The 27,647-nt window shown below is 33.3% G+C and overlaps 3 protein-coding genes across 7 annotated transcripts in view; 2 read left to right on the top strand and 1 right to left on the bottom strand.

Moving 5' to 3' along the window:
- The first annotated feature begins 2,935 nt into the window (after positions 1-2,935).
- On the top strand, positions 2,936-7,532 carry LOC116850435 (ATP synthase subunit C lysine N-methyltransferase). Of its 3 annotated transcripts, none has more exons than XM_032828729.1 (5): positions 2,936-3,222; positions 3,288-3,460; positions 3,671-3,859; positions 3,963-4,119; positions 7,386-7,532. In XM_032828729.1, the coding sequence occupies exons 1-4, from the start codon at positions 3,138-3,140 to the stop codon at positions 4,110-4,112; spliced, it is 597 nt and encodes a 198-aa protein (XP_032684620.1). In that variant the 5' UTR covers positions 2,936-3,137; the 3' UTR covers positions 4,113-4,119; positions 7,386-7,532. The 3 variants fall into 3 exon arrangements, 2 of the variants coding, with proteins under 2 accessions (XP_032684620.1, XP_032684619.1); XM_032828728.1 differs by lacking the exon at positions 7,386-7,532 and adding an exon at positions 4,961-5,106; XR_004379347.1 differs by lacking the exon at positions 7,386-7,532 and adding an exon at positions 4,309-4,531 and having other exon boundaries at positions 2,937-3,222; positions 3,963-4,216.
- LOC116850431 (sodium-coupled neutral amino acid transporter 9-like) overlaps positions 4,315-27,647 on the bottom strand; it is a 27,543-nt gene continuing 4,210 nt past the window's right edge. For both annotated transcript variants that reach the window (XM_032828715.1, XM_032828716.1), the window contains 7 exons: positions 7,401-7,558; positions 7,138-7,311; positions 7,018-7,074; positions 5,926-6,108; positions 5,608-5,810; positions 5,423-5,527; positions 4,315-5,318 (listed from right to left, as the gene is read on the bottom strand). In XM_032828715.1, the coding sequence (XP_032684606.1) occupies positions 4,908-5,318; positions 5,423-5,527; positions 5,608-5,810; positions 5,926-6,108; positions 7,018-7,074; positions 7,138-7,311; positions 7,401-7,558 (1,291 nt within the window). In that variant the 3' untranslated portion in view covers positions 4,315-4,907. The remainder of the gene's footprint in view (positions 5,319-5,422; positions 5,528-5,607; positions 5,811-5,925; positions 6,109-7,017; positions 7,075-7,137; positions 7,312-7,400; positions 7,559-27,647) is intronic.
- Positions 8,222-27,647, top strand: part of LOC116850432 (phosphoglucomutase) — a 138,228-nt gene continuing 118,802 nt past the window's right edge. For both annotated transcript variants that reach the window (XM_032828718.1, XM_032828719.1), the window contains exon 1: positions 8,222-8,651. The gene's annotated coding sequence lies outside the window, so the exon portion shown is untranslated. The remainder of the gene's footprint in view (positions 8,652-27,647) is intronic.

Here is a 27,647-nt window from a genome sequence, read left to right as displayed (position 1 = left end):
TTCGCGCGACAGCCAATCAATATGCTGCTTTCCATAATAACCTTCTAGCTTCTACGGAAAAACAACATATTGATTGGCGAACTTCCGCCGCGCGGCAAGCATTACCGCGTTCTGTGTGCAGAAGCCACAACGCGTATCAAGTGCACGATTTAAACCAAGCCAGCATTAAGTAGCTTTGGGTTGTCAAGAATCACGTAATAGTAGTAGATGATGATGTCTGTAACTTATTTCTGCTCTAGGGAAATGACTCGGAGAGGTATTAGGTTTGTTCTTTCGACCTGACCTAGGGCTGCACTGGAACTGTACTAGTTGAAGAAAGTTCAAGATAGTGCAGACCAGTGCAAAGATACATATGGGTCTGAAAAGAACGGGTAAGAGCAAGTTAGAGCAGTGTAAGATGGCGGACAACATGGCTGGATTAAATAACATAGATCAATTTATGGTCATGTTTTCGCACTTATAGCATTTTATGTTTTGTTGAACAATCCTATTTCTTTTAAAAACTGTTTTGTGTTGGATACCCATACAACAAATCCCTCCGAAAAAACGTCCAAGAGCCTTCCCAGGATGTCTTTCGGATATTTTGTGCTGTTTGGATAACATTCTAAATACTTCTTTTATGTCATTCTACATTATATATTTATTATATATTTATCTACATTATATATTTATTATATATTTAAGTATTTACTTACTGTTTATAGATTCCGTCGTCGGATTATTTCTTCTACGTAATGTCAACTAGGTATACCGATTTTACAGGTTATAGATACAAATTTAAATTTTTTCGGTTAGCTGCCCTGCACTGCTTGCTCTACCTCCAGACCTAAGGCAGTCAGTTCACTGAACTCGCTGTACTAGTTCAGCCTGCACTGTTCGAAAGAACACATTTTCTTGCACTGTTCTGATCGAAAGAACGCATTAGTGCAAACTTCGTGAACTAGTGCAGCCAGTTCAGGTCGAAAGAACAAACCTATTATCAGAAACACCCAAGGTTGCGTTCAGATTCCACACCCGGGTGTATTCTATTACTAGAAGTGCTATAGTACAGGGTACGGCGCCAAAATCAGGACAAAATTCAATTTGAAATTCTCGCCGTTCTATACCACTGGTAGATGTCGCAATTAGCGTTCAAATAGCTTGACGTATGTACTAAACCATCATAACCTCGAAACAGTCGCAATGTTGAAACCAAGTGCGGAGTATAACCGAAAAGCCGCGATTATCGAAAGTGTTTGCGCTGGGCGCTCGGCGACAGAAATCATTCGGTTCTTCGGGTACTCGAAATCGACTGTGTATGATGTCATCGCAAAGTACAATGAGTCGGAGAATTCCAACGAAGGTTTTGCAACATCATCCAGTGAGTGTGATGTCATTTCTTTAACAAAGGGAAAAATGTCACAAAAGAAGTTTATTTACGTGTTCTGACAAATGTAGTGAAGCCGTGGATGGAAACTGTGGATGCGTTCAGCGAACTCAACAGTTGCACAACAGTTGAGCAATTCGTCAATGTAATTGATCTAAAGTTAGAGATCTAACAGTAAGGACCAATAATCACTAACCGCTCACTGATCAGCTATGTTTTCTGAACGTAACCTGTGTCGTCTGGAAAGCCGTATGTTTTCCAGCAGGACGGTGCGCCCGCCCACACAAGTCATTTGGTGCAAAATTGGTTGTCGGACAACGTCGACATATTTTGGTCGAAAGAATTCTGGCCTCCCAACAGCCCAGATTTGAATCCTTTGGACTTCTATGTGTGGAGCGTAGTTGAAAGGGTCATGAATAAGTTCAGACATCCAAACGTCGCATCATTGAGAGCCGCTATTGAAGCGGCATTCACCGATATGAACCGTGACACATTAAAGCGCGCCTGCGCACGCTTCAGACCGAGAATGGAGGCGATCATTCAAGGGTGCGTTCAGATTCCTCATCCGGGTGCACTCTATTACTAGAAACAATATAGTATATGTGACATATACTATAGCACTTCTAGTAATAGAATACACCCGGGTGGGGAATCTGAACGCAGCCCAAGCAAGCGGGGGATATATTGAGTAAATGTGTTCTTTATGGCCTTACAAACAATATGGTTAAAAAAATTTTGTAAATCTTTTTGTTTTTGCAATAAAAAATATGTTTGGAAAAAATGTATAATTTGTCCGGATTTTGGCGCCATACCCTGTATATGTAACATATACAATAGAGTGCATCCGGATGAAGAATCTGAACGCATCCCAATATGTAACTTAAGGGCGTATTCTAAACTTTACCTCTAGTAATAAAATCTAGTAAACATCGAAATAAATTTAGTAACATCGAAGTAAAACACTATTGATGTAGGAATTAATCAATTTTCAAAAACATCGGAAAAATAATTGATTATTTGTATAAAAAGCATCGATTTTCAAATCATTGATCGATAATTGCCCATCGCTAGTTGGTAGCGTGCTAGTTCCGGTTTAATTGCCTGCACGTTAAAACATGTCTGATCAAGTTTAGACCGGTGATTTTTTGGAAGTTGCCTTGGAACCTGCCAAGATCTTACTCATTCGGGAGCGTCCCAATTGACCACGGTACGATTGGACACACTAACCGATGAAAAGAATTATCTAGTGAATTACTAGGTCGAACCAATCATTACAATGTGTCCAATCGTATCGTGGTCAATCGGATCCACCCACTCATTCATACTTGGTGTAATGGCTCCTGCACATACGACGCGGTAATGCTTGCCGCGTGGCGGAAGTTCGCGCGACAGCCAATCAATATGCTGCTTTCCGTAATAACCTTCTAGCTCTTACGGAAAAACAACATATTGATTGGCTGTCGCGCAGACTTCCGCCGCGCGGCAAGCATTACCGCGTCCTGTGTGCAGAAGCCATAAGGACATAGATCTTTGCGACGCCCAAGCCATTCATTGGAGAGAGAGAGAGAGAGAGTAGGTAGCGTGCTCCCCGAACGCACCCTTTCGGTACTGACAGTGAATTTCGGAGCTATAAATGATCCATATAGGATATAAAATCTTAAAAGATATTGTAATATTTTTAGTTTATAATATCTAATTTATTTAAAATAACTTTTGTTCATACATTTATTTTATAATAGAAGAAATTCTGTATAGATAAGTATGTTATGAAATGGAATACTTTCCTGTCAAAGAAAATAATGTATCACAAAAAGTATCATCATCAAAAATTGGCTTATTTTTAATTGCAGCTACAGGTTTGTTATTTTATATTAATGATCTCTTGTACTAATTTGTATATTAATTTCATGTTCATTATTAGGTGGAATTGCAACAGCAATTAGTGTTATATGTTTTCCATTTATAAGTCCTGCATTTCGGAAGGTATGTTTACCATATGTACCAGCTACGCATCAACAGATAAGAAATGTTATTCAAGCATTAAATGGTCGATCTGGCTCTTTAATTGATCTTGGAAGTGGAGATGGACGTATAGTAAGTATAATTTTAAAATGAGAATTTCTCTAAATAATACAGAAAGTTCTGATATTCTAGATATACTCAGAATGTCTTAAAGCACTTCCTGGCATATTTTAAACATATCAGGACGATTCTTCAGATCTTATGTTATCTTGATTATATAAGACAAATTTTTATTTAATTTACTACTAATATAGCAGAACAAAATTTTTTATTCATCAATAGGTTCTTGCAGCAGCAAAACTGGGTTTTAAAGCTCATGGCATTGAATTAAATACCTGGCTAATATGGTATTCGAGATTTAAAGCACTTATAAATGGTTTATCAAAAAATACTGTTTTTTTAAAGCAGGATTTATGGAAATACAATCTGAAAAGATATAATAATATTGTTATATTTGGTGTAGATCAAATGGTATATACAATATAATTTTCAGCATTATATTACTTTCACAATAATATATTCACTTATATTATATTACTTTCACAATCTTTAAAAAGTCCTAATAATTTCACAGATGGAAGATATTGAAAGAAAGTTTAATAGTGAATTGTGTAAAGATTCACTTGTAATTGCATGTAGATTTCCTCTTCCTAATATACACCCTATTACGACAATTGGACATGGAGTTGATACTGTTTGGGTTTACAGAATACTTCAGGAATGAAATTGAGGTAACAAAGATATTCTTAAATTGATCTTAGTAGTTAATTTAAAATATAGAGGTAAAATAAAAAAAATTGATCTTAGTAGTTAATTTAAAATATAGAGGTAAAATAAAAAAAATTGATCTTAGTAGTTAATTTAAAATATAGAGGTAAAATAAAAAAAATTGATCTTAGTAGTTAATTTAAAATATAGAGGTAAAATAAAAAAAATTGAAGTATATTTAATACTACATATTTGTTAAAATATAAAATACAGCATGAAGAATTTTTGTGTTAATCATAAGAAAAATATGTGGCCAGTGGACTTGTTCCATGGCCACACATACATAAGAAAAATATAAATTTATATCTTTACATATACTTAAAATATTAAATAAATTATATTATTTAATATCCGTTAAATAAACTAATTTTGGTACATCATGTGTATTTACATTTTCCTAAATTTAATATACTTTGAATTTATATGAGTAATTTGGTAATACAAGATGCTCTTATAAATAATAAATTATTTAATATATAAATTGTTTTACATTTTGCTTGACTTTTGTTTATTTTTACTTTCTTTTTAACTTTGTTTGTTGTAAAAGTTTAAAACATACTTTTACTAGATATACTCTAATAGCAGGATGACATATTAATGACGTATTATTAACATTAAAGATGTCATTAAGACGTCATTAAAACATCATTTGACGTCATTATGTTCGTACTGAGTAGTCAATTTTAAATATTATAAAAGAGACTAAATGCGTGCGCGCATTTATACAGTCTATCATAACTTAATTATTTTATCACTTATCTCTAATAAAAAATTGAGCAACAAGATTTATAATTCCAATAACAGGTATACTCAAATGGATTAACGAAGAGCACACAGTTAATTTTCCTTGTCTCTTTAAAATCGACAAATGTAGTAAACTTGGTAAAGTGAAAACGTAAATTAATCCACTCATGGCACCAGTATATCGAGTAATAGTTCCAATATATGGCATAAACGTTGCAAACAAAATACATATGGAAACTAATATGAGATTAACAATAAGCACTAAGCTTCTATTACATATTGTTTTACATATCGATGAGAGCAATTGAATACGTAACATGTATGCAATCAAAGGATAAACAGTCAATAACTGGAAAAGTAGTACTATACGAACACCTATGGTAAGGCCATCCCATTTTTGAAAATTATTCAATAAGTTCTGCAAAATATAAAATGAACTAATTTAAAATCTTGCAACAATATAATAATACGCATACGTGTACACATACATAAAAAATTTTGTATATTTGAATGTATACTTACATCTTCTATGCATGATTTGGGTAGAGGAAAGCATATGTAAAACATTAAACCTATTATGAAATATGTTACAGTGACGAGAATATATGCTATAGTTAAATCCCTCCCCTAAAAATGGAATTATTTCTACTTAATTTGCACCGAATATTTTCAATCAGAAAATGGAACTTAAAATAGAGGTAACTTACATTATTTTTTTGATTACGATTATTTTTCACTATACTGATTATAATATTATGAATGAAGAACGATAACGATAACATTCCTGTAAGGGCCGGAAACGTCGGTCGTATTACCCAACTGGTTTTCCATTCTGTTCCATTCATATTCACGCCCCAAGATGTGGATTTTATCATAACAAAAACGATCAAATATATTACTGATACCGTCCCTGTAAAATATTAAAATATAAGGATTTTTAACTTAACGGAATTTCCAAGTTTGCATTTTGCTGCTTAAAAAAATAAAGGAAATAAATATACATAATACTGATATTAGGCACTCACCGAGAGAATTAAACTTTGTAAAAAATGTTGTACTATTAAAATTCAGCAAGGGAAATACCAGTAGCCCTAAAAATACGGGCACTGTTGCGTGCAGATCCCACGCTGGTCCTAGCGCGTCAAATGTTTTTTCGTGAATTATAATAGTGTCATTATTATTGTGAATTTCTTTCTTTGGACATAGAACTGTAACGTTACGTTTTTATTAAATCAACAAACTTGGATAATATATATACAGGGTGTCTAGTAGTGTTCCGTCACTACCGCATTATCTCTTAAAGACAGATTCCTGAAGTAATTTGAATAAAAGTCTTAACACAAAAATGGCGAGGCTATAATACTTTTCAAAATTATAAACGATTAAAGTTAACTAATTATACTGATTGAAGTATACACGCTCAGGTACGGTACACCACACAATGGTACAGGTGCATGTACATGTTGTCCCTTTTCCAAATATGATATATTTGATACGGAAGTTCTATACATACAACAATATATGTAATAATAATCTGTCTTTTCTATCATTTAAATAAACATATTACAAATAATAACAATTTCGTCAAAATGTTATGAATAAAATATCACATAATACATTTATGAGAATCAGTAAGCTGTCAAACATTTTAGGGATTTACAACTAATTTCATATCTTATGCAAATTCTCACTTATATGTATGCACCTGTATCATTGGGCGCGTTCAGCGGAAAAAGCACTCAGTGAGCAATCAGCGATTGCTTTGGTTGATATTGGTTCTTACTGTTAGATCCCTAAATCTAGATTACCAATTACATTGACGAATTGCTCAACTGTTGTGCAATTGTTGAGTTCGCTGAACGCACTCATTGTGTGTTGTACCGTACTTGAGCGCGTATACTTTAGCCAATATAATTGGTCAACTTTAATTGTTTATAATTTGAAAAATATTATAGCCTCGATACTTTGCATTGATTTTTTTCTTCAAATTATCTCAGGAATCCGTCCTTAAGAGATAATGCGGTAGTGGCGGGATACTTTGTATACACACACACACACACACATATATTGGAGATATTACTTTTGAGTAACAAATGAAAATGTATGTTTATACATACCTTCAATATGCGAGGTATTCTCAGATACAGGATATTTTGACCAACTAGCTATGTTATCTGCAAACAATATATTTTATCATGTACGTTTTTATGTTTATTCTAGAACACAAGAGTCCTTACCATAAATAAAATTAACGCTATTATACAGGAAATTAGCCATCAATATCCAGTAAGCTATAGTTGCGCCCATCAATACAGCAATACTAAAAATTCTGGCAATATATTCTGCCCATTTATTAAGATATATTCGGCTCAAATCTAGGACTTCTATATTTTCTCCTCCCCCTTCATGAACTAGAACGATAATTAATTTTATAATATTATATACTGCAAATATCGCGCGCGCAATATATATTTATACCACACAGGAAAACTCATCTTACCGTGATACTCGTGTGCGGCTATAAGACGATAAGCAGTGTACAGACATAAACCACTCATCATTAGTATAATGATGATCCCAGGAAAGAATCCAGCCATTGCGATTCCCCACGGCATCGTTAACAACGATGATCCAAGTATCGTGTTCCATATTGAGAATCTATGAATACAAATATTTGAAAGTTTATATTATAAATCTTGCTGTAAATGTAGTATTGTTTCATAGATGTAGCATAAAATCGAAATATACAGTGCAGTACTTAGCGTCGCAGATGGAAATAGATAATTAAAACATATTCTTGGTCCAAAAAGTTAACTTAAAAGATTTAATAAAATAACTTAAGAAAAATCTGTGTAACTAAATCGTATTTTTAGTAGAAAATGATAAAATTATATAAAAAAGTGTATATATTCAGGTAAAAATACTTAATCATTAAAAGCAAAATTGTTTTATGATATAAAACGAAAGAAATTGATAACTTTTTTATATGAGCTAGATAGAAATTTAAATTTTTGATAGAGAAAATTATAATTTCAGATAAAGACATAGTATTTTAACGAAATTTGTATATATTTCTATCAACCTTTACCGGATTTTTTAAGCAGAGTACGAAGATATGTATTTGATATCAGATACTAGAAAAGGAAAGAAGAAAAAGTTCGTGATCTCCGAATCTGAAACGAGCGTACCGCCAGTACGTGTGCCCGGTAGAGAGACCTGACGCGGCGGGTTAGTGGCTAAGGGCATTCACCTTCGGGACCGGCCGTCTGTTGCCCAGGCAACAGACAGTGCGGTAACCCCTTCAGGCTTCCCGTTGTGCCGCGCTCCAGACGCTCCGGACGCCGCGCCGCGCGCGCGTCCCGGCCGATCTAATGTCGTGAGGAGACGTCGGTGCTTGCGACGCTTGCAGCGCACGCTAGCAGTTAACAATTCATCTTCGCGTTCCCGCGTCTTGAAAACGAGCGCCGTGTCGCCGTACCGCGTCTCCGATCGACGTCAATCGCGACGGAGAGAAACGTCCTGACATGATGCGCGATAACGAGCGGAAGATTTCAAGAGATCTCATCGAGGGTCGGACGACGCGACGCGACCGTCTCGACGCTCGTCTTTCAGACGCGGGAACGAGAATTAGTGATTAGTTCTTTTTGACGGAAACCTCGTCGTGGAAGGCTCAATATCGCGAGGATACTGCGCGAGTCTCGTTTACGAGGAAATTCACGAGTTCACAGCAGAAACAACATTCATGCTAAGGGTGAGTTCTATTCTAAATGTGTAAAGAGGGCAGCTATCAAAATGCTACGTTTTTGAGCGTCTAAAGTGCGATCACATATTTAGGTTATATCAGTCACATGTAGATGATCGGCGAGTACATACGTGTGCGTGGCACACCGTATGCGGCCACGGTTATATGTGTGTGTGGTGTGCTCGAATTGATCAGAATCGGGACACAGCCAGCTTTTTACGTTACGTTATAAACGTTTAATTACGTTATAAATTTATTTATTGCAAATAATAGCCATCATAAATTAATTGCTATTTGCGACAAGTAATAAAGTTATCTTTTACGTGGAAAACAATTAACCTAGTCGACACATTCAGTTGCTGCTATATAACTTAAATATACGATGTGATATCTCTGGTAAAAAAGAGTTTATAGAGAACGATAGAATAAAATTCTATCATTCTATCGTTTTCTATCGTTTTGAATATGGATTTTGGTTCGTGAATTCACAAATGTGAATAGTATTCTATCGTATACGATAAAATACAATAGATAGTGATAGAATTTCTATCGTCAGTTTCCTATATAATACAAATAGAACCCGATTCTTATAGAACTAGATAAAATTTATATCTGAACCAGATAGGATTTATATCTGATGCTCGCTGACGCTTGCGAACGATAGAGCTTATAGAAAACAATACAAATTGATAGAAATTCTATCGTTCTTAATCGTTCTCTATCAACTTTTATTACCAAGAATAATTATGGAAGATATAGTAACCTATTTCGGAACAGTACCTATTTCGAAACACTTTAATTTATTTCTTGTATTAGCCGTCAAATAATATCAAATTTTCATGTTAGTAGTTACAACATTAGTAGTTAGTAGTTAGAACATGTTCTTTGTTACTAACATTTGTTACGAAAATTTGATATTATTTGAGGAAATACAGGAAAATAAATTAAAATGTTTCGAAATAGGTGCTGTTCCGAAATAGGTGCTGTTCCGAAATAGGTTCGTTTACTTTATATCTTAAATATATATTAGTTATATGTATATTAGCTTTTTTTACTGATAATTATCAATAGGCTAGGTTATTTTTTATTTTATAAAAATGATAATATTTGTCTATGAATTATAAAGTCATATATCTAACATGTATATATTATTATTTGTATTTTTGAGAAATTTTAATATATAATAAGAACATAAAAATTGCTTCATGCTATTTAAAATGTGACTTGGAAATTCATATATGTTATACTAGTATATATGTTCACATATACTAGTATATCGATTATATTATTATATAAAAATTTCCTGAATTGTTATACACTAGTATAATAAGTTAAAGTGAACAAAAAACTATATTTTGTTTTTTAACTTATTGTATTAGTGTATACCAATTTAAAAATTCTTGGAAAAAGAACAGTCTTATCGATTAATCTGGAAAATTCTTATCACTGCCCAAGAAAAAAGTAAATATACATGAATTTTGTATAACAATTAATAATTAATCATATGTAATTATGTAATCATATATAATGATATATTTCCATGCTATACTTTAAAAAACCCAGTTTTTTAATTATCAGAAGAAATAGTTTTTTGTGTAAATTGTTTTTTTTACTTAAATTATATGCTGGTTAATTTTTAGTATTCTTCATCATATTAATGTGATCTAGGAAGTTAAGTAATTTTATTTTTTGTTACGATTTTTATTTTTACTTTCTATTTTTAATTGAACGATACATACTGGATCAATATTATTTGAAATAATATTATTTAAAATATCAATATTATTTAAAATAATTTTTTAATATTATTTTTTTTAAATACTATTATTTGAAATTAATTTATTTGAAGAATATATTAACTTTGTTATATATTATGTTTTTATTTATTTATGTGTGGTTTTCGTTTTTTTTGACGTTATTATAAATAAATAAAAAAAGGAAATTTTTGGAAAAAGAAACTATAGAATTAAAATGTGCAAGAATTAAAGTTATCTTAAGGATGTATCTGAGGTACAATCGGTGACAAAAGTGCTTGAAAAACGATAATTTGAATATCTACTTCAAACGTGTTGTAAATCTAGTAATAAGTGATATAAATAGTGGTTAACATAATATATTTCTTATTTAAAAAGTTATTTTTTACTTTCTCAACAGTTTATTACTTTTATTTGTTTTTTTCTAACTTTCTATAATAAAACTTTTGGCAGGGAAAATGCCTTAAATTCAACATTAGAACATTAAATTTCGTATTAGTTAACATCAATATCCATCAGTGCAAAGCAGAAAAAGTAATTGAGATAAGTTAAAACAGGTAAATATGCATTGTCTGAACAATAACTATCAATATTACTTGTTGTTATTATAAATATTTAATGAAAAAAGTTAAATGTAGCAATAGCGTATCATGTAGTTTATAGCTTGTACGTTGGCAGTAATGCATTGTGCAGGCAGGTTAGATGAAACAATAAAAGTCTCAAATTTCACACTTATCCTATTGTTCATCGAAATTATTTAATTCTTGTTTAATTCTTATTTAATTATTTAATTATGTATTCTTGTCCTCTGCATAAAACAATGCAGACAAAACATAATAAAAAAGTTAGTCGTTAGTTAGATAATAAAAAAATCAGTTGAAGAAATAGCGCAGTAGCCAAAGTGGCCTTTACGAAAAAAACCAATTTTTGGTCTAAAAATACCCTCGAAAAAACCCTCAAATGTTTTGTGTAAATTCGGATCGTCAATTGACGGTCAACACCGAAATGATGGTTAACCTTAAACAAAAATCTTAAATAAGTGTAAGCCCTAAACGGAAAAATATATCTTGCAGAAACGATTGCAACTAGTCAGCTTATGTTGATTTTAAATGAAATTTAGCTCTTTTATTTTATTTCTCACTATTTTCACACCTGAAAATTTACTCAATACTGGTCGGTCGCGAACTCGACACCTCAGACGCCTCCAGGTTCCTAGTCTACCATTTAGGCTGCATAATCTTTTTAAATCTGTGTCGATAAGAAATAATTATACGTCTCCAGTATATTTTTTTGGATTACTGTAATTTTATATCAATTATATGACAATTATTACAGAGAGGGCCTTACTCTATAAAAGTATTTGTTAAATCTGTATTTATTACAATCTCTTTAAGAATGTATCTGAGCTATATAAAAATAGTACCAATTTAATAAAACTTTAGGTAACTTTTTCTTAATTATCTATAATATACTGAAAAAAATTTAAAGTCGATTCACTAAACCGTTGAAGAGTAATTATTATGTAATTATTATTATGTTAATTTTATACGTTCTTATGGCAAAAGCAACTTTTCCGAATCTAATGAGTAAAAACGTATAGAAAAAATAATACTAAAAATTTAAGTATTTTTATACATACAGATCCTGAATTATCAGAACTATTTACAGAATTTGATTAGTTTTCATAACAAGGTTTCAGAGGAATTTATTTTTATTTGTGATAATTTTGCGATTATCGTAAGGAGTTAGTAACTGTCCTGGTAAAAATAGTTGATAGAGAACAATAGAATAAAATTCTATCGTTCTATCATTTTCTATCATTTTGAATATGGATTTTGGTTCGTGAATTCACAAATGTGAATAGTATTCTTTCTTTCAAATGTGAATAGTATTTCTTCGTATACAATAGAATACAATAGATAGTGATAGAATTTATATTGTTAGTTTCCTATAGAATACGAAATCGTTTATAACCAAATAAAATATGATAAAATACGATAGGATTTATATCTGAACTTGCGTGCGAGAACGATAGCACTATCAATTTGAATCGTTTTCTTTAAGCTGTATCGTTCTCGCACGCAAGTTCAGATATAAATCCAATCGTATTTTATCATATTTTATCTGATTATAAATGATTTCGTATTCTATAAGAAATTAACGATAGAAATTCTATTACTATCTATTATATTCTATCGTATACGATAGAATACTATTTACATTTGTGAATTCACGATAAACGATGGTTAACCTTAAACAAAAATCTTAAATAAGTGTAAGCCCTAAACGGAAAAATCAACGATAGAAATCAAAATTAACGATAGAAATTCTATTACTATCTATTATATTCTATCGTATACGATAGAATACTATTTACATTTGTGAATTCACGAACAAAAATCCATATTCAAAACGATAGAAAACAATAGAATGATAGAATTTTATTCTATCGTTTTCTATCATCTTTTTTACCAGGATGGACTGTGGAAATGCGGCAACGTTGCAATCAGCTGGTGTGTCAAACGAATAACCTATAAATCAGTATAATAAAGTTACGTTGTGAATTCTTGTTTTATGCGCGCGCGCAGCCGAAGTACTAATTATAATTTTCTTATAATATTATTTAGTACAATTACAAAATAAACTATTCATAGTTTAAATATTTCATATATAATAAAATAAAAGAGAAGTCAGAGATGTATGCATAAAATATTTATGTAAAATATGTTTACCTAGGTGTTGACATTACAAAACATTACAATTTAAAAAACATTTGAAGAAACATTTCTAAAACGTTAAAAATAATATAATTTCATAAGTTCTCATAAGTTATTTTCTTTTTTTCATTAAAAAAACGTTTTTTAATGTTTTTTCACGTTTGGAAAAATGTTTTGATTTTTAATATTTAATAAACGTTTATTTTGAAAATATTTTTAAATGTTAAATGTTAACATTTAGAAAAACGTTTTTGTCAAAAAAATGTCAAAAGAAATGTTTATTAAATATTAAAAAACAAAATCTTCCAAACGTTAAAAAACATTATTTTAATGAAAAAGAGAACTTATCCCATTATTTTTAACGTTTTAAAAATGTCTTAAAATTTTTTGAAAATGTTTTTTTAAAAATTGTTTGCTCATTGGGTAACTAAATAACTACCCACCCACATAGCACGTAATATTACAGTAATATCACAGTAATATCACATTTCCATTGTAATATTATAATGAGATGTAGCAGAAATATTACTGTAATATTACTGAGATATTATGATAATATTACAATGTCCGCGAAAAACGCATCACAGTAATATTATTGTAATATATCACAGTCATTGTTGTAATAAAAATGTTCGATTGTATAAAGGATTTGTCTGCGTATTATTTTATATATTACATATGTTTATTCGCATCAATAAAGAACTGTATAAAAAAAAAACTAAACCGAATTGGGCTTGTACCAGCTCGGAACACCTAACGTAGATTTATAGTGTGGCGTCTAGTCTGCTGCGCTACGCCGCTGCTCGATTCGTGTTCTATTACAATGGAACTAAGGGAGTTTGTTAAATTTTAATTTCTCGTAAACGGTTGAGAATTGCATAGTCTCCGAATGGCGTTTGTTACTTTTATACCAATATTATACTTATATACTTATATTCCTACAAAAGTTCGGCAAAATCAGTTACCCGAAGAAAGGAAGTTCCTCTTGTGAATAATATTAACAAGAAAAATATTTGTTATATTACAAAATAATATATTACTTTTGAAATATATTATTCATACTTCAATACGACATATTACGTGCCAAGTAACATTATATGACGTTTTAATAATATTTTAATGACGTAATGAAAATATTATTTGACATTATCTTGCTACTTAAGATTTAATATCTCACAAAAGTCAACGTTATTATTGTTAGAATGTTGCCAGAATATTTGCAGTAAGTTATATTTTATTGAATGTCAATGTAATGTTATATTAATGTCCGATATTATGGAGTAGCAATGTTAATACTACTAAAATATTGGGGTAACGTAGCAAAATAGTTACATTTTTGTAATAGCAATATCATATTGCAGTAATGTACCAAATGTATGTATGAAAATTTAACGTGAAAACAACATGTTGTACTATATTGATGTAACATGCCTGCTAAGATTGTATTGATTTTGAATGCATATATAAATATAATATTTTCATATAATGAAATTTATATCATGCGCATATTATTTGAGGATGCGCAGAGAAGACACATACGAAAATCGAACTATGCACAACAAATATATATAATAAAATAAATATATAATTACAACATTTGTTTAGACTGACTAAATATTTATCCATATAGCACGTAATATTACATTATATCATAGTAATATTTCCGTAATATTGTAATATCGCAAAAATATTACGGAAATATTACTGTGATATATATATTACGTGTTATGTGGGTAGTTATATTCACCAAACAATTTAGTTGAACATATTATTGAATTAAATCTTAGTTACTATGATTAACGTTTTGCAGCGTGGCATTATATTATATAATATGTTTAATACATATATGTTTATATATGGAAAGTATTATATGTTCTTCATGATTTTGTTCCTCTTTCTTATATTTTATCATAATTTTCAATAAAAATGAAATATACAAGGGATATATATTTGCTTTTCCTTTCTTTTAATATTATCCTGATATTTTATGGTATTAAAAGTAATATTATTTTCAGCACAAAGCAACATTAAATGTAATATTGACCAACCTTGTATTAATATTTGGTTGCATCATTTCTTTAATGTTCCGGAAAGTAACATTTTAAGATCAGAATAATATTCTTCTCACGTTTACAAATGTTACTCAAATATTTTCCCTAATGTCATATTTAATATTGCTTTAATATTTTTGTGCTATGTGGGATATTACACAACAATATTACTGTAATATTACATTATAACATGTAATATTATGATGATATTGCAATATTACTGTGATATTACTGTAATATTACATGCTATGTGGGCAGTAAGCAAGGAACATTAAATTAATGTTTAGAAACGTTGATTACATGTGCATTGTTTGTACATTTTTTAATAATATTGCATTTATATTTTTCACTTGTTATTTTGTAATATGATTTTTCTGAATGTTGTTTAAACGTTTTAAAAACATTACAAAAAATATATGTTACTTTAACATTTATTTGAGATCAATGCAACATTTTAAAAATATTTCTACCGATTAAAACGTTATGGCAACTCTATTTCAACATTATTGAAACTTCCAAATCGCGGTCAATGCGATTATGTATGTTCATAATGATGTTTGATACAATATTAAACACTACATATTCGACAATATTACAGGTTCTTCAATATCATTGTAGCAACGTTATATTAGTGACTTCTTGTTTACTGGATAGTAAATAAATATAAATAAGTAAAAAATATTATATTATATTCGTAACATCTTTGAAATATTGCTGTAATGTTGCTAAAGTAATATTTCAAATTAATGTCACTGCAATGTCTCTACAACATTGCACTGTAATATGCAATATTGCAACGTTGTAACAATATTGCTGTAAGTTTCTGTGCTGTATGGGTGATCATATCTCCTATTATTGTTTAAAATTATTATATAAAAATATAATAATAACAATAACAATAATAATAACTATACAATAAGAATAACAAACTTATCGTTTTATTTGAAAAAGAAATTCGTCAATAATATGGCAAATTAAACGTTATCATAATATTTTGCATTAATCATATTTTGCATCATTTTGACGTCTAAAAACATGACATTAAATATACGTCTTTAAAGGATAAATGACCAATAGTAACGACATATTGACGTCAAAATAATGACAGCTTGCTGTCTGGGGAGGTATTTCAATATATTTTTAAAAAACATTTTTTTAGTTATTTATTAATACGTTATTTCATCAATATGTAGAACAAGTATGTTATTATCTTCCCAGATAACAGAAAATTCAAAAAGAATTCAGTCATGTGTCACCAATTCTGAATTCATTTTTATATGCAAAAAGAATTCTTTTTACTGAACTGAACTTTGAAGAATTTCTTTTATATCTGAAAATGAACTCAGAATTGTGACATATGACTAAATTATTTTTGAATTCTCTGTGCTATCTGGGTTAACATTTGCGCACAGCATATACGACTTATATGTACTAAATAACTAAATTAAATTTTTTTAGTACAAATGATTTTTATATAGGTTGATTATTATCCGATCTTACATTTGGGTAACATATAGAGATGACTGTTGCTCATGCGAATAAAATCAGCTCGCGCTGATCGCCGCGATAGCGTCTTGACGCTTTCACGCTGCCGGCGTGCGGCGAGGCGACGATGAACGCGCCGCGTTACCGCTCAGCCTCGACGCACATAGCTCGCCGCGGAGCGTCTATAGGCCGCGATGGGCGGCCAAACTTGACAAACGCCAAACTTCACGCGGTTATTACTAACAAACTAGACGCGTTATCGCTAAATGGAAGAGGACTTTTCTGATCCTCTCGCTTAGCTCTACGCCCTTATGGAGTTGATGTGTTACAATTATCAGACACCCTGTATAACTACTAGACTGCTAACTTATACAGTGCTATGTAAAATTGAACCCGAAAAGTATGTATCATGCACGGGAAAAAAGTATCTGCGCATGCTGGAAACTGGTGTTCCAGAAGAAGGGGGTATATATATGTAATATGGCCGATGTCGCCTGTTTAAATATTTGTGTACGTACAGAGTGAAACACGTCCGAGTGAAGCACGTTACAGTAAACAATTTGTAAAAATATAAAGTGATTGATCAATTGTATATCTACATCAGAGTGCAATAATGTCTAAAACGAGATGTTACATTATGAATGTTGGACCACCAGATAAGCGCATGCGCGAGATTTCTGTACATATTTTTCGAGGTTATGTACTGAGTCGAAGTTAGCAGTCTAGTAGTACAGTCTGCCAAGTAAGTGCGTGTGCGGGTTAATTTATAGAAAAAACTATTTAATACAATTTTCAAATATATCTATTATAAATATATATTATATATTTCTTCCACGAAGCTTGTGCTTGATGTATGCCCACACATTCTCGTTTGGGTTTGCGTCGGGCGACTGCGACGGTCAATCAAGTGTAAAGATGCCAGACTGCTCCTTCCACTCGATACAGAGCTTGCTGCGGTGTTTGGGATCGTTGTCCTTCTGTAGGATCCAGTTCTCGTTATTTTTGATGAACCAACGTTCGGCAGTCAGTAATAAAGATTTTTTGTATATTTCGAGCATTTCCGGAGCATTCAGATTGCAAATAAATAGATACAAAGCTCCGAAACCCAGTTTTGAAAAGCAGCCCCCAATGCACCTTTGCTGGGTGTTCAACGATCCGCTGTACCACCTGTTGATGGAAGTTGACCAGGCTCGTGGAGCGATAACATATCCCCAAACAGAAACTTCGTCCGTAAAAATTACATTGCTCCAATTTCGGTCAATATTGTTTTTCGCCCAAGCGAGTCGCTTCGTCACGTGCTTTTCACCTACCGATTTTTTCACTATACTGCGCCATTTGATATCATGAGCACGGAGATAGATTCGGATAGCTTCGTATGTTATATCTAATCTTTTTGCTTCAATTTTGCTGCTCCTTGACGCAGTATTAAACCAAGATTCCGCGAAAACAAGTTCACTATCATTTTATTAGCTTTAGGGGACATTTTGCCTATCGAGCCACGTTCAGGCAAGTCATCGACAGTTTTCGTCTTTTTGTATCGCTGAACCCACTTACTCACGAATGATTTCGACTTTTTCATGTATTTAGCAGCCGCTGCATGAGACATTTTCGGACCTTTCAGGTGGGAACAGAGGAACACAGCTTCGTAGCGCGACGCGTACGCGACACTCATACGTGTTTTACGGCGTTTTACGTGTTTATCTGACAAAACTTTAATGTCAACTGAATCTTTCTTGACAATGCATGAAGAGCAAAAGTTCCTTTTACCCACTCACGAAAAAATTAGGACGATACCTTTTATTGACTGGTAGTTATGCCGCACATGCTCTTACTTGACAGACTGTATATAGAAGTCTGGTAATAGCTCACACGATTTTTGTGACACTTGAATTTAAAGAAAAGATTATAAGATGAATATTTATCTGTTTCATTTTTCTATTTCACTATTTGCATTAAAAAATAAAAGATTTTTTCGTAAAAGCAAGAAATCATGTCATTTTTAAGTTTTTAAATAATATTTTGCAATTTTTTTTCGTAGTATTGTAGAGAACTACAATATTATTTGTAGAGTATTACATAATATTATAGAAAAGAGACTACATACATTTGATAGGAATTAAAATATTTCAGATTAAAATTTTTCAGAAATATTTTTCAAAATTATCATAGCAAAAGTATCTGTAAAACTGGCACGACGTTTTACATATTAAAAAAAACAATGATAATTTTAGTAGCATTTTTTATAGTTTTAGAATTCTAGACGGAAAACAAAAGTTCCACAGTTTTAATACCAAAAAACAGCAAGTAAATAATTGTCGCGTGTAAATTGTTGCTAACTTTGCGTAATTTGCACACCACTTCCCCTCTAAAGTTTTCGTTAGTTTTAGTCCCACGATCATCTTTAAGCAAAGTTCTGGCGGCTAACTATTTTTAAATAATTTTTTAATTTTCGAAGCCAGCATGACACTCGTCGTACCCATTAGTGGGAAAAGTGTCGTGCTGACTTTGAAAATTAAAAAATTATTTAAAAATAGTTAGTCGCCGGAACTCTGCTTAAAGATGATCGTGAGGATTAGAACTTTGGTAGAACTAACGATATCTATCGGGATAAATGCGAGAAATGGTTAGCACGATATTTTCTGCCAGTGCTAACATGAAAGATTAAAATATTATTTTAAAAAATAGTTGGCCGGCGGAACTCTGTTTAAAAATGATCGTAAGGAGTAGAATATTTTTGGTACTATTGATATCTATCAAAAATGTTAAAAATTGTTAGCACGATACTTTTTCTTACAAAAAATATGAAGTAGAGCAGAATGAATACGAGAATAGGAGCAAATAAATACGAGTACGTCTGCATAAAACAAAGATTTAAGTTAGTTTATTTAAGTAAGTAAACATAATAAAGATATAACGTTAATAAAGCATACTTTATTGGAACGTTGGCTTGGTGAATATACAAAATAATAATTAATTTGAACAGCGTTATTTGGAAAATTGCATCAAAAGAACACAATTATGGGATTAATATTGTAGAAATAGCTGCATATATAGCAACATATTTTAACGAAGAAAAAAAGGCTTTGTTAAAAATGCAGATTATAAATGTATCGATGAGCATAAATGCCCATCAATTCGTCGTTTTCGAAGACAGTTACAGTATCAACTTAACGGAACACGCGATATTAGGAGCAACTAAGAAAGCAAAATCTCGTAAAATAGACCAGAGGAAAGATATGTATGAAACTGGCTCATTTAAGGACGACGTATTATACAGGATCAAAATCTCTAATCCTATGTGAGTTAGAAATATAAGATTTTAACAATATGTAAACTTTACTTTAAACTTTAAACACGTTTTTCTAAAAATTATATTTTTAAGATCGGTTCTCAAAATATCTCGAGAACTGTTGGAGCAATTTTGCTGTAGTTTTGCATAGATGTTCCTAGTAAAATTATCTAGATTTTTCTATATCTATTAAAGTTTTTTTCTTATAAGCAAAAAGAAGAGCATTTTTTGGCGAAAAATCGAACTTTTTACTTCAAATGTTATAACACACAATAACTTTATCAAAAATAAATATTTTAAAAATTATAAATATTTATAAATATTTTAAAAATTATAAATATTTATAAATATTTTAAAAATTATAAATATTTATAAATATTTTAAAAATTATAAATATTTATAAATATTTTAAAAATTATAAATATTTATAAATATTTTAAAAATTATAAATATTTATAAATATTTTAAAAATTATAAATATTTATAAATATTTTAAAAATTATAAATATTTATAAATATTTTAAAAATTATAAATATTTATAAATATTTTAAAAATTATAAATATTTATAAATATTTTAAAAATTATAAATATTTATAAATATTTTAAAAATTATAAATATTTATAAATATTTTAAAAATTATAAATATTTATAAATATTTTAAAAATTATAAATATTTATAAATATTTTAAAAATTATAAATATTTATAAATATTTTAAAAATTATAAATATTTATAAATATTTTAAAAATTATAAATATTTATAAATATTTTAAAAATTATAAATATTTATAAATATTTTAAAAATTATAAATATTTATAAATATTTTAAAAATTATAAATATTTATAAATATTTTAAAAATTATAAATATTTATAAATATTTTAAAAATTATAAATATTTATAAATATTTTAAAAATTATAAATATTTATAAATATTTTAAAAATTATAAATATTTATAAATATTTTAAAAATTATAAATATTTATAAATATTTTAAAAGCTACGACAAAAACTAATTTTGTTTATTTATTTTAACAGAATTTAATCCTTTTCTGTTTGAGATAAATCGAAGATTTCTTGGGTGCCAGAAATATCGATTAGTGACGACAAGTTTCACGGAAACAGTAACAACAGCGTTACATATCAATTTTTCGTAATGAACTTCATATAGTATAAACAAAAATGTGAAGAATCATTCTGCAAAAGATCCGCATAAAGTGAATAATGTATTCAGCAGAAAAGATTGAACATTGAACGTTTTTCAAAACGCTCAGGTATATGCAGTCTCTTAACACATTGGCGACGGATGATGCACAGATGCGTCATCTGGGTTTTTGATTTGAATCCGGATGACGCGAAAATACGTCATTGGGATTTTCATATCTGTTTAAAAATAAATTTATAAAGCACTATAAATGATTCAATTTTTCTCCATAAATGTCATAACCAATGTTTCGAATTAAAACAATTGTATACGTTTTCAACTTTTTATTCTATTTTGTGATTCTATTTTGTGATACACTGGAATTGTATGTATGTTAGAGCGATAAGGTACAAACAATAAGGTATTCCATTATATTTGATAAAACAATCGTGCATCGACAAATAGAGAGTAAAATCTTTTCTTGGCCTTTGTAACAGTACTGGAAGTTTGTGCTCGCGCACGCCAGAACACGCGAAGCGAGGTAGTCTCACCACGTGCCTTTCCCTTACGCACACAGCGTTGTTGCTCGTCTTTATCCATGTAAATTATGACAAAAAAAGTAATTTACTACTTTCCTCAAAATTTCCTTGAAAAATATTAATTATTTAAAAAGTTATAGCTGTTTTTTTAATGTAACACGATTGAAAGAAAAAGTGTGAAATCTTCCTATACTCACGTCAAGCGCGGACCCTGACGCCAATGTGTTAAGACAAATTTAATATACTATCAGAAATATCACTTTTATTTATAACAACAAAGAAAAACTGTAACTTATATAAGCAAATGTTCAAATTGTTTATCTTCTTCTGTAACAAGTTTTGCTTTTTAAATAAATTATTATGCATAATATAGTTTAAAATGTGAAATTTTATTTCATTTATTGCAAACGGTAGCTTTCATGAAACATAAATGTTTATCTTACGACCTTTTTTTTAATCTATTAAGGCCATCGCACATGCAATGACATAGCTGCATATACAATGACATAGTATAAGATTGTATAGACCCATGAACATCGAATATTAAGTCATCATATTGATGCTCGATGCTTAATATTCGATACTCATTAGTTCATATGATCTTATGCTATGCATATGTAGTTATGTTATTTCATGTGTGATAGCTTTTAGAAGCATTTAAAAAATCGTACGAAGTGTTATGTCGTACGGACCTGAACACGTCCTGTATATGATTACATATATATGTATGATCATATAGAGACAAAATTTACATATAGTTCTATAATTGTGTAATTTAGATATAATCATACCTATTTTTCCCGGATGTTTTTGAAATTAACAAATATTCCTTTTATTCGAAAAAGTGCTATTTTGCGACATACAAAGTTAATAAGATTGTTATTTCCAAACTTTACATTATTTTTGTATATATGATATGAGCAAGCAATTGTATGGACTAATTTTTGTTTTATGTTCTTGTTTTATGCAATTAAATTGTACTATATACGCACACACGCAGCATTTATCTCCGATATAACCACTTTTTGGGACACAAGGTTACTTGAACATGATAACGTTTGAAATATAGCGTCGCCATGTAATTTCACCACCATGTATTGCCGTTGATGATGTAAAAAGAATTAAAAATGCGTGCTGATGCAAGTTTGGAGTCCGCTACCATCAGCCATCTAAGAGAGATAAATGACCGCGTCATGACATGTAAAAAAAGAATTTGTGAAGATATCGCTGTTGAACGGGACGTGAATAGAAAGTATGATAAATAACACGAGATAAATATTATAGTTTACCATTGATAACGTCTCACATTAATTCCTATTTCTACTTATACTTCTCTTCCTTGGTGTACATTTGCGAACGTAGTTGATATGACGAAGTAACTCTGAAGCACTGGCGCCGGAAATTACCGACAGTCAGCGTAAAATTTTCGTTGAATTTAGACAGTGTTATCGCGAATATTCTTACTATGTATAATATATCGATTAGTATATAGTAGAAATTAGTAGATACGTTGACTACTACGATGATTTTAGGGAACTTTCTAATTAATTTTGCTGCAATAGCAGCGTCGGTTTTTATTTACTTTGTTCTCTTCTTTGTGTTTGATTGGATATCGTAAGAATTTTAACGTTTATTGTTGTTAGAAAACTTTGTCTACGTCGTTTTTCTAAAATTAGCATATTAATTTAATGGGTATATACCAATTGCCCACCATTTAATTGCCCACAAATTATATCAATTCGCCGATACAGAAAACCTCTAGATCATATGTGGTTGTGATTGGTGATGGGCAAATAAACCGTGGGTAACTAAACCGCTTTCTAATTTAATATATGACATTATATTTAATGTTTAACATATTTCAATAAAAATTTATTCCCGCAAAAAAAGAAAGATTTATTGAAGTTAATTTAAGATAATTCGAGTTTGGCAGTCAATCATGTGTTAAACCAGATATTTTTTTATACACGCGCACACGCGCGTACACACACACACACGCGCGTACACACACACACACATACACACAAACACAAACATATATATACATATATATATATATATATATGTGTGTGTGTGTGTGTGCGCGCGCGCGCGCGCGCGCGCGCGCGCGCGCGCGCGCGCGCGCGCGCGCGCGCGCGCGCGCGCGCGCGCGCGCGCGCGCGCGCGCGCGCGCGCGCGCGCGCGCGCGCGCGCGCGCGCGCGCGCGCGCGCGCGCGCGCGCGCGCGCGCGCGCGCGCGCGCGCGCGCGCGCGCGCGCGCGCGCGCGCGCGCGCGCGCGCGCGCGCGCGCGCGCGCGCGCGCGCGCGCGCGCGCGCGCGCGCGCGCGCGCGCGCGCGCGCGCGCGCGCGCGCGCGCGCGCGCGCGCGCGCGCGCGCGCGCGCGCGCGCGCGCGCGCGCGCGCGCGCGCGCGCGCGCGCGCGCGCGCGCGCGCGCGCGCGCGCGCGCGCGCGCGCGCGCGCGCGCGCGCGCGCGCGCGCGCGCGCGCGCGCGCGCGCGCGCGCGCGCGCGCGCGCGCGCGCGCGCGCGCGCGCGCGCGCGCGCGCGCGCGCGCGCGCGCGCGCGCGCGCGCGCGCGCGCGCGCGCGCGCGCGCGCGCGCGCGCGCGCGCGCGCGCGCGCGCGCGCGCGCGCGCGCGCGCGCGCGCGCGCGCGCGCGCGCGCGCGCGCGCGCGCGCGCGCGCGCGCGCGCGCGCGCGCGCGCGCGCGCGCGCGCGCGCGCGCGCGCGCGCGCGCGCGCGCGCGCGCGCGCGCGCGCGCGCGCGCGCGCGCGCGCGCGCGCGCGCGCGCGCGCGCGCGCGCGCGCGCGCGCGCGCGCGCGCGCGCGCGCGCGCGCGCGCGCGCGCGCGCGCGCGCGCGCGCGCGCGCGCGCGCGCGCGCGCGCGCGCGCGCGCGCGCGCGCGCGCGCGCGCGCGCGCGCGCGCGCGCGCGCGCGCGCGCGCGCGCGCGCGCGCGCGCGCGCGCGCGCGCGCGCGCGCGCGCGCGCGCGCGCGCGCGCGCGCGCGCGCGCGCGCGCGCGCGCGCGCGCGCGCGCGCGCGCGCGCGCGCGCGCGCGCGCGCGCGCGCGCGCGCGCGCGCGCGCGCGCGCGCGCGCGCGCGCGCGCGCGCGCGCGCGCGCGCGCGCGCGCGCGCGCGCGCGCGCGCGCGCGCGCGCGCGCGCGCGCGCGCGCGCGCGCGCGCGCGCGCGCGCGCGCGCGCGCGCGTTACAGAAAAGATAAAGATCCCACGATTCGTCACTCCCGTAGTATTTAATGACTGTAAATTCTCTCTGTTGTGTATGTGTATATATATATACACGACAGAGACTATTTGGAGTCATTAAATACTACGGGACACACACATATAAACTAGAGGTATAAATTTGACCGTACAACCTTCACGCGATACACCTTGGGTAATGCTAATGCCGACGGTACTGTAACTTTTTGTAAACTTCATAATTCGAAAAATACTTAACGAAAAAATACTCATTATAGTGTTTTAAAAAGCTTTCGAAGTAAATTACAAAAATATGCAATGAAAAATGGGGGTTTCCATTTAAAAAATTGAAGGTGACCTTCACGTGATCTTCAAACTACTACGCAAGGTCAAACCAATGGCATTATTCTATGTACTCCTTGAAACCATACAAAACTTTTCGTTCGAAATATTTTTTTCTAAAATCCTATAGTATCCAGATATTTTATTGTCAAGAATAAAATGGAACACCCTGTATATGTATATACAGGGATCATTATTCTCAAACTTCGTGAGAAGATCCATAGAATGGATTAAGGTGGACATTAAAGTCTCATACTGTTTTGCGATATTTGTAATAAATCTCGAGATATTAATTAAAGAAGATCAGTGAATGATCATGCGCGATATGGTAGATAAACTGTCGTGGCGTCGTCTATTACTATATACATTGGGTACTAATTATACATTGGGTCAAACTGAACAAAAAAGTTTTCTACTATTTTGTAAATGACCACATAGATTTTTACATATTAATTAAAGAAAATTTGTGCATTATTGCGCACAATCATGTAACAATCATGTAATTTTCTTTCATGGATAATTAAAAATCTACGTTATTTGCAAAATGATAAAGGGTTTTTTTATTTAATTTGACATAATGTACAAGTATACAACAGCACACATCGCTCATCTATCATCACCAATTCACCAATCTTTAATTAATATCTCGTGATTTGTTGCGAATATCGCAAAACAGTATGTAGGACTTTTATGTTCACTTCAATCCGTTCTACGTTCCCACAAAATTGCGGAGAAAAGAGTCTAGGACATCCTGTATATATAAATTCTTAGGTATCTTATATAATTCGAAGTGTTAACCCGAAAAAGAAAATCGCATATGAATTCTGTCCTTATATGGCCATATTCAGTCATGCAAAATATATCTATAACGAGAAAAAATAGTTATACAAATATAATTAAAGTAAATGATTATGTTTTTAACAGTACATGATATCGATGTTTAATTAAATTAAATAATTTCTTCTTTTTTTATTTAACATCATTTTTTCCGTGTGGACAAATACGATTATATATGTCGGAACAGTTTGCCAATTTCGGCCGATTCTAGGGACCTACGCCTTCTATCTCCCCTTGCCGTGCGGCGGGCCAAGAAAGTGACGGTCGTGTCTCTAAGTTTGGAGCCACGACTGGTCGCGACCGTCGTCATGGGATAACATATGGAGTCCGATTGACTCTAAAGGATTATATGAAGGTCACAATGCTTCGTCGGGGCCACAAAGAAGCACACGTGTGAAATCCCATTAATAAATTTCTTTAATAATCATAGCATTGTGATCTTCATATGATCCTTTAGAGTCAATCGGATTCTACATGTTATCTCATGATTTTAAATTATTTTTGTTTTTACTGTAAAATTTGAAGAAATAAAAATATTAGGAAATACTCCAATATTAGGAAATACTATTACAGCCTCCAATCGCCTTGACCTTGACAAATGCTGTCAAGGTCATGGTTCTGAACAACATTCAAAAGGTTTCAGCTGTCGATCGAACACCTTGGGTACCAATGCTAATGGCAACAATATTGTAACTTTGAAGCCTTTTACTCGAAAGATACTTAATGAAAAAATATTTTATTATAGTATTTTGGAAAGCTCTCGAGGTAAGCTACAAGAATATGCCACGAAAAATGGAGGTTCCCATTTAAGAAATTGAAGGTGACCTTTACGTGACTTTCAAACAACTATCAAGAGTCAAGCCAATTGCACCATCTTATGTCCCTCTCCGAAACTTATACCACTTTTTTTAAAATTAGGCAAAATGTTGCTAATATATGAGTGTTCTACAAGATATACATATATGCTAAATATAAAAAAAGTATATATTTTCAAAGGGTTGTTTCACTTAAACCTTGATAAAAGCATATATAAATAAATATATGTCTAATATTTTGTTGCTCTATAATATATATCCAAAGCCTATCAAAGTCGGTGAGCGATAGTTCCCACGCGTCGGTTCTTTTATAAATATTGAACCTTTTTTTAAAAATATTTTTCTTTTATCTTTATTTTATCTTTCATATTTTTCGAAATATTTGCCTGGTTTGATTAAAATGACTCACCCTGTGTGTGTGTGCGTGTGCGTGTGTGTGTGTGCGCGTGTGTCCTACCTAACTTGACCATTTTAAATATCTTGCTTATGTTTTATGATACAAGGATGCCAAAAGGGAACATTATTCAGTTCGAGAAGACAAATACTGTAAAAAACAAGAAATTTTTCTTGTTCTTCTATTTTTTCTTCTATGATATCGCGATGATAAAAAATGTAGTTTCATATAAAGAAAATGACAATGACTTTGAAATCTTAAAAAATATGACTTTGAGAAAAATTTCTTGTTTTTTTACAGTATTTGTCTCCTCGAACTAAATAATGTTCCCCTGTGGCATCCTCCTATCATAAGTGAGATATTTAAGATGATCAAATTAGATAGGTCCTGTATATGTGTTTATATATATTTATATATATATATATATATATATATATATATA

This window comes from Odontomachus brunneus, unplaced genomic scaffold, assembly GCF_010583005.1.
Source record: "Odontomachus brunneus isolate Ranch 3 - 2012 unplaced genomic scaffold, Obru_v1 Obru_scaffold_145, whole genome shotgun sequence".
NCBI classification, from domain to species: domain Eukaryota; kingdom Metazoa; phylum Arthropoda; class Insecta; order Hymenoptera; family Formicidae; genus Odontomachus; species Odontomachus brunneus.
The sequence above is the reverse complement of the archived record's forward strand: the minus strand, read 5'-3'. Positions and strand labels throughout refer to the sequence as shown.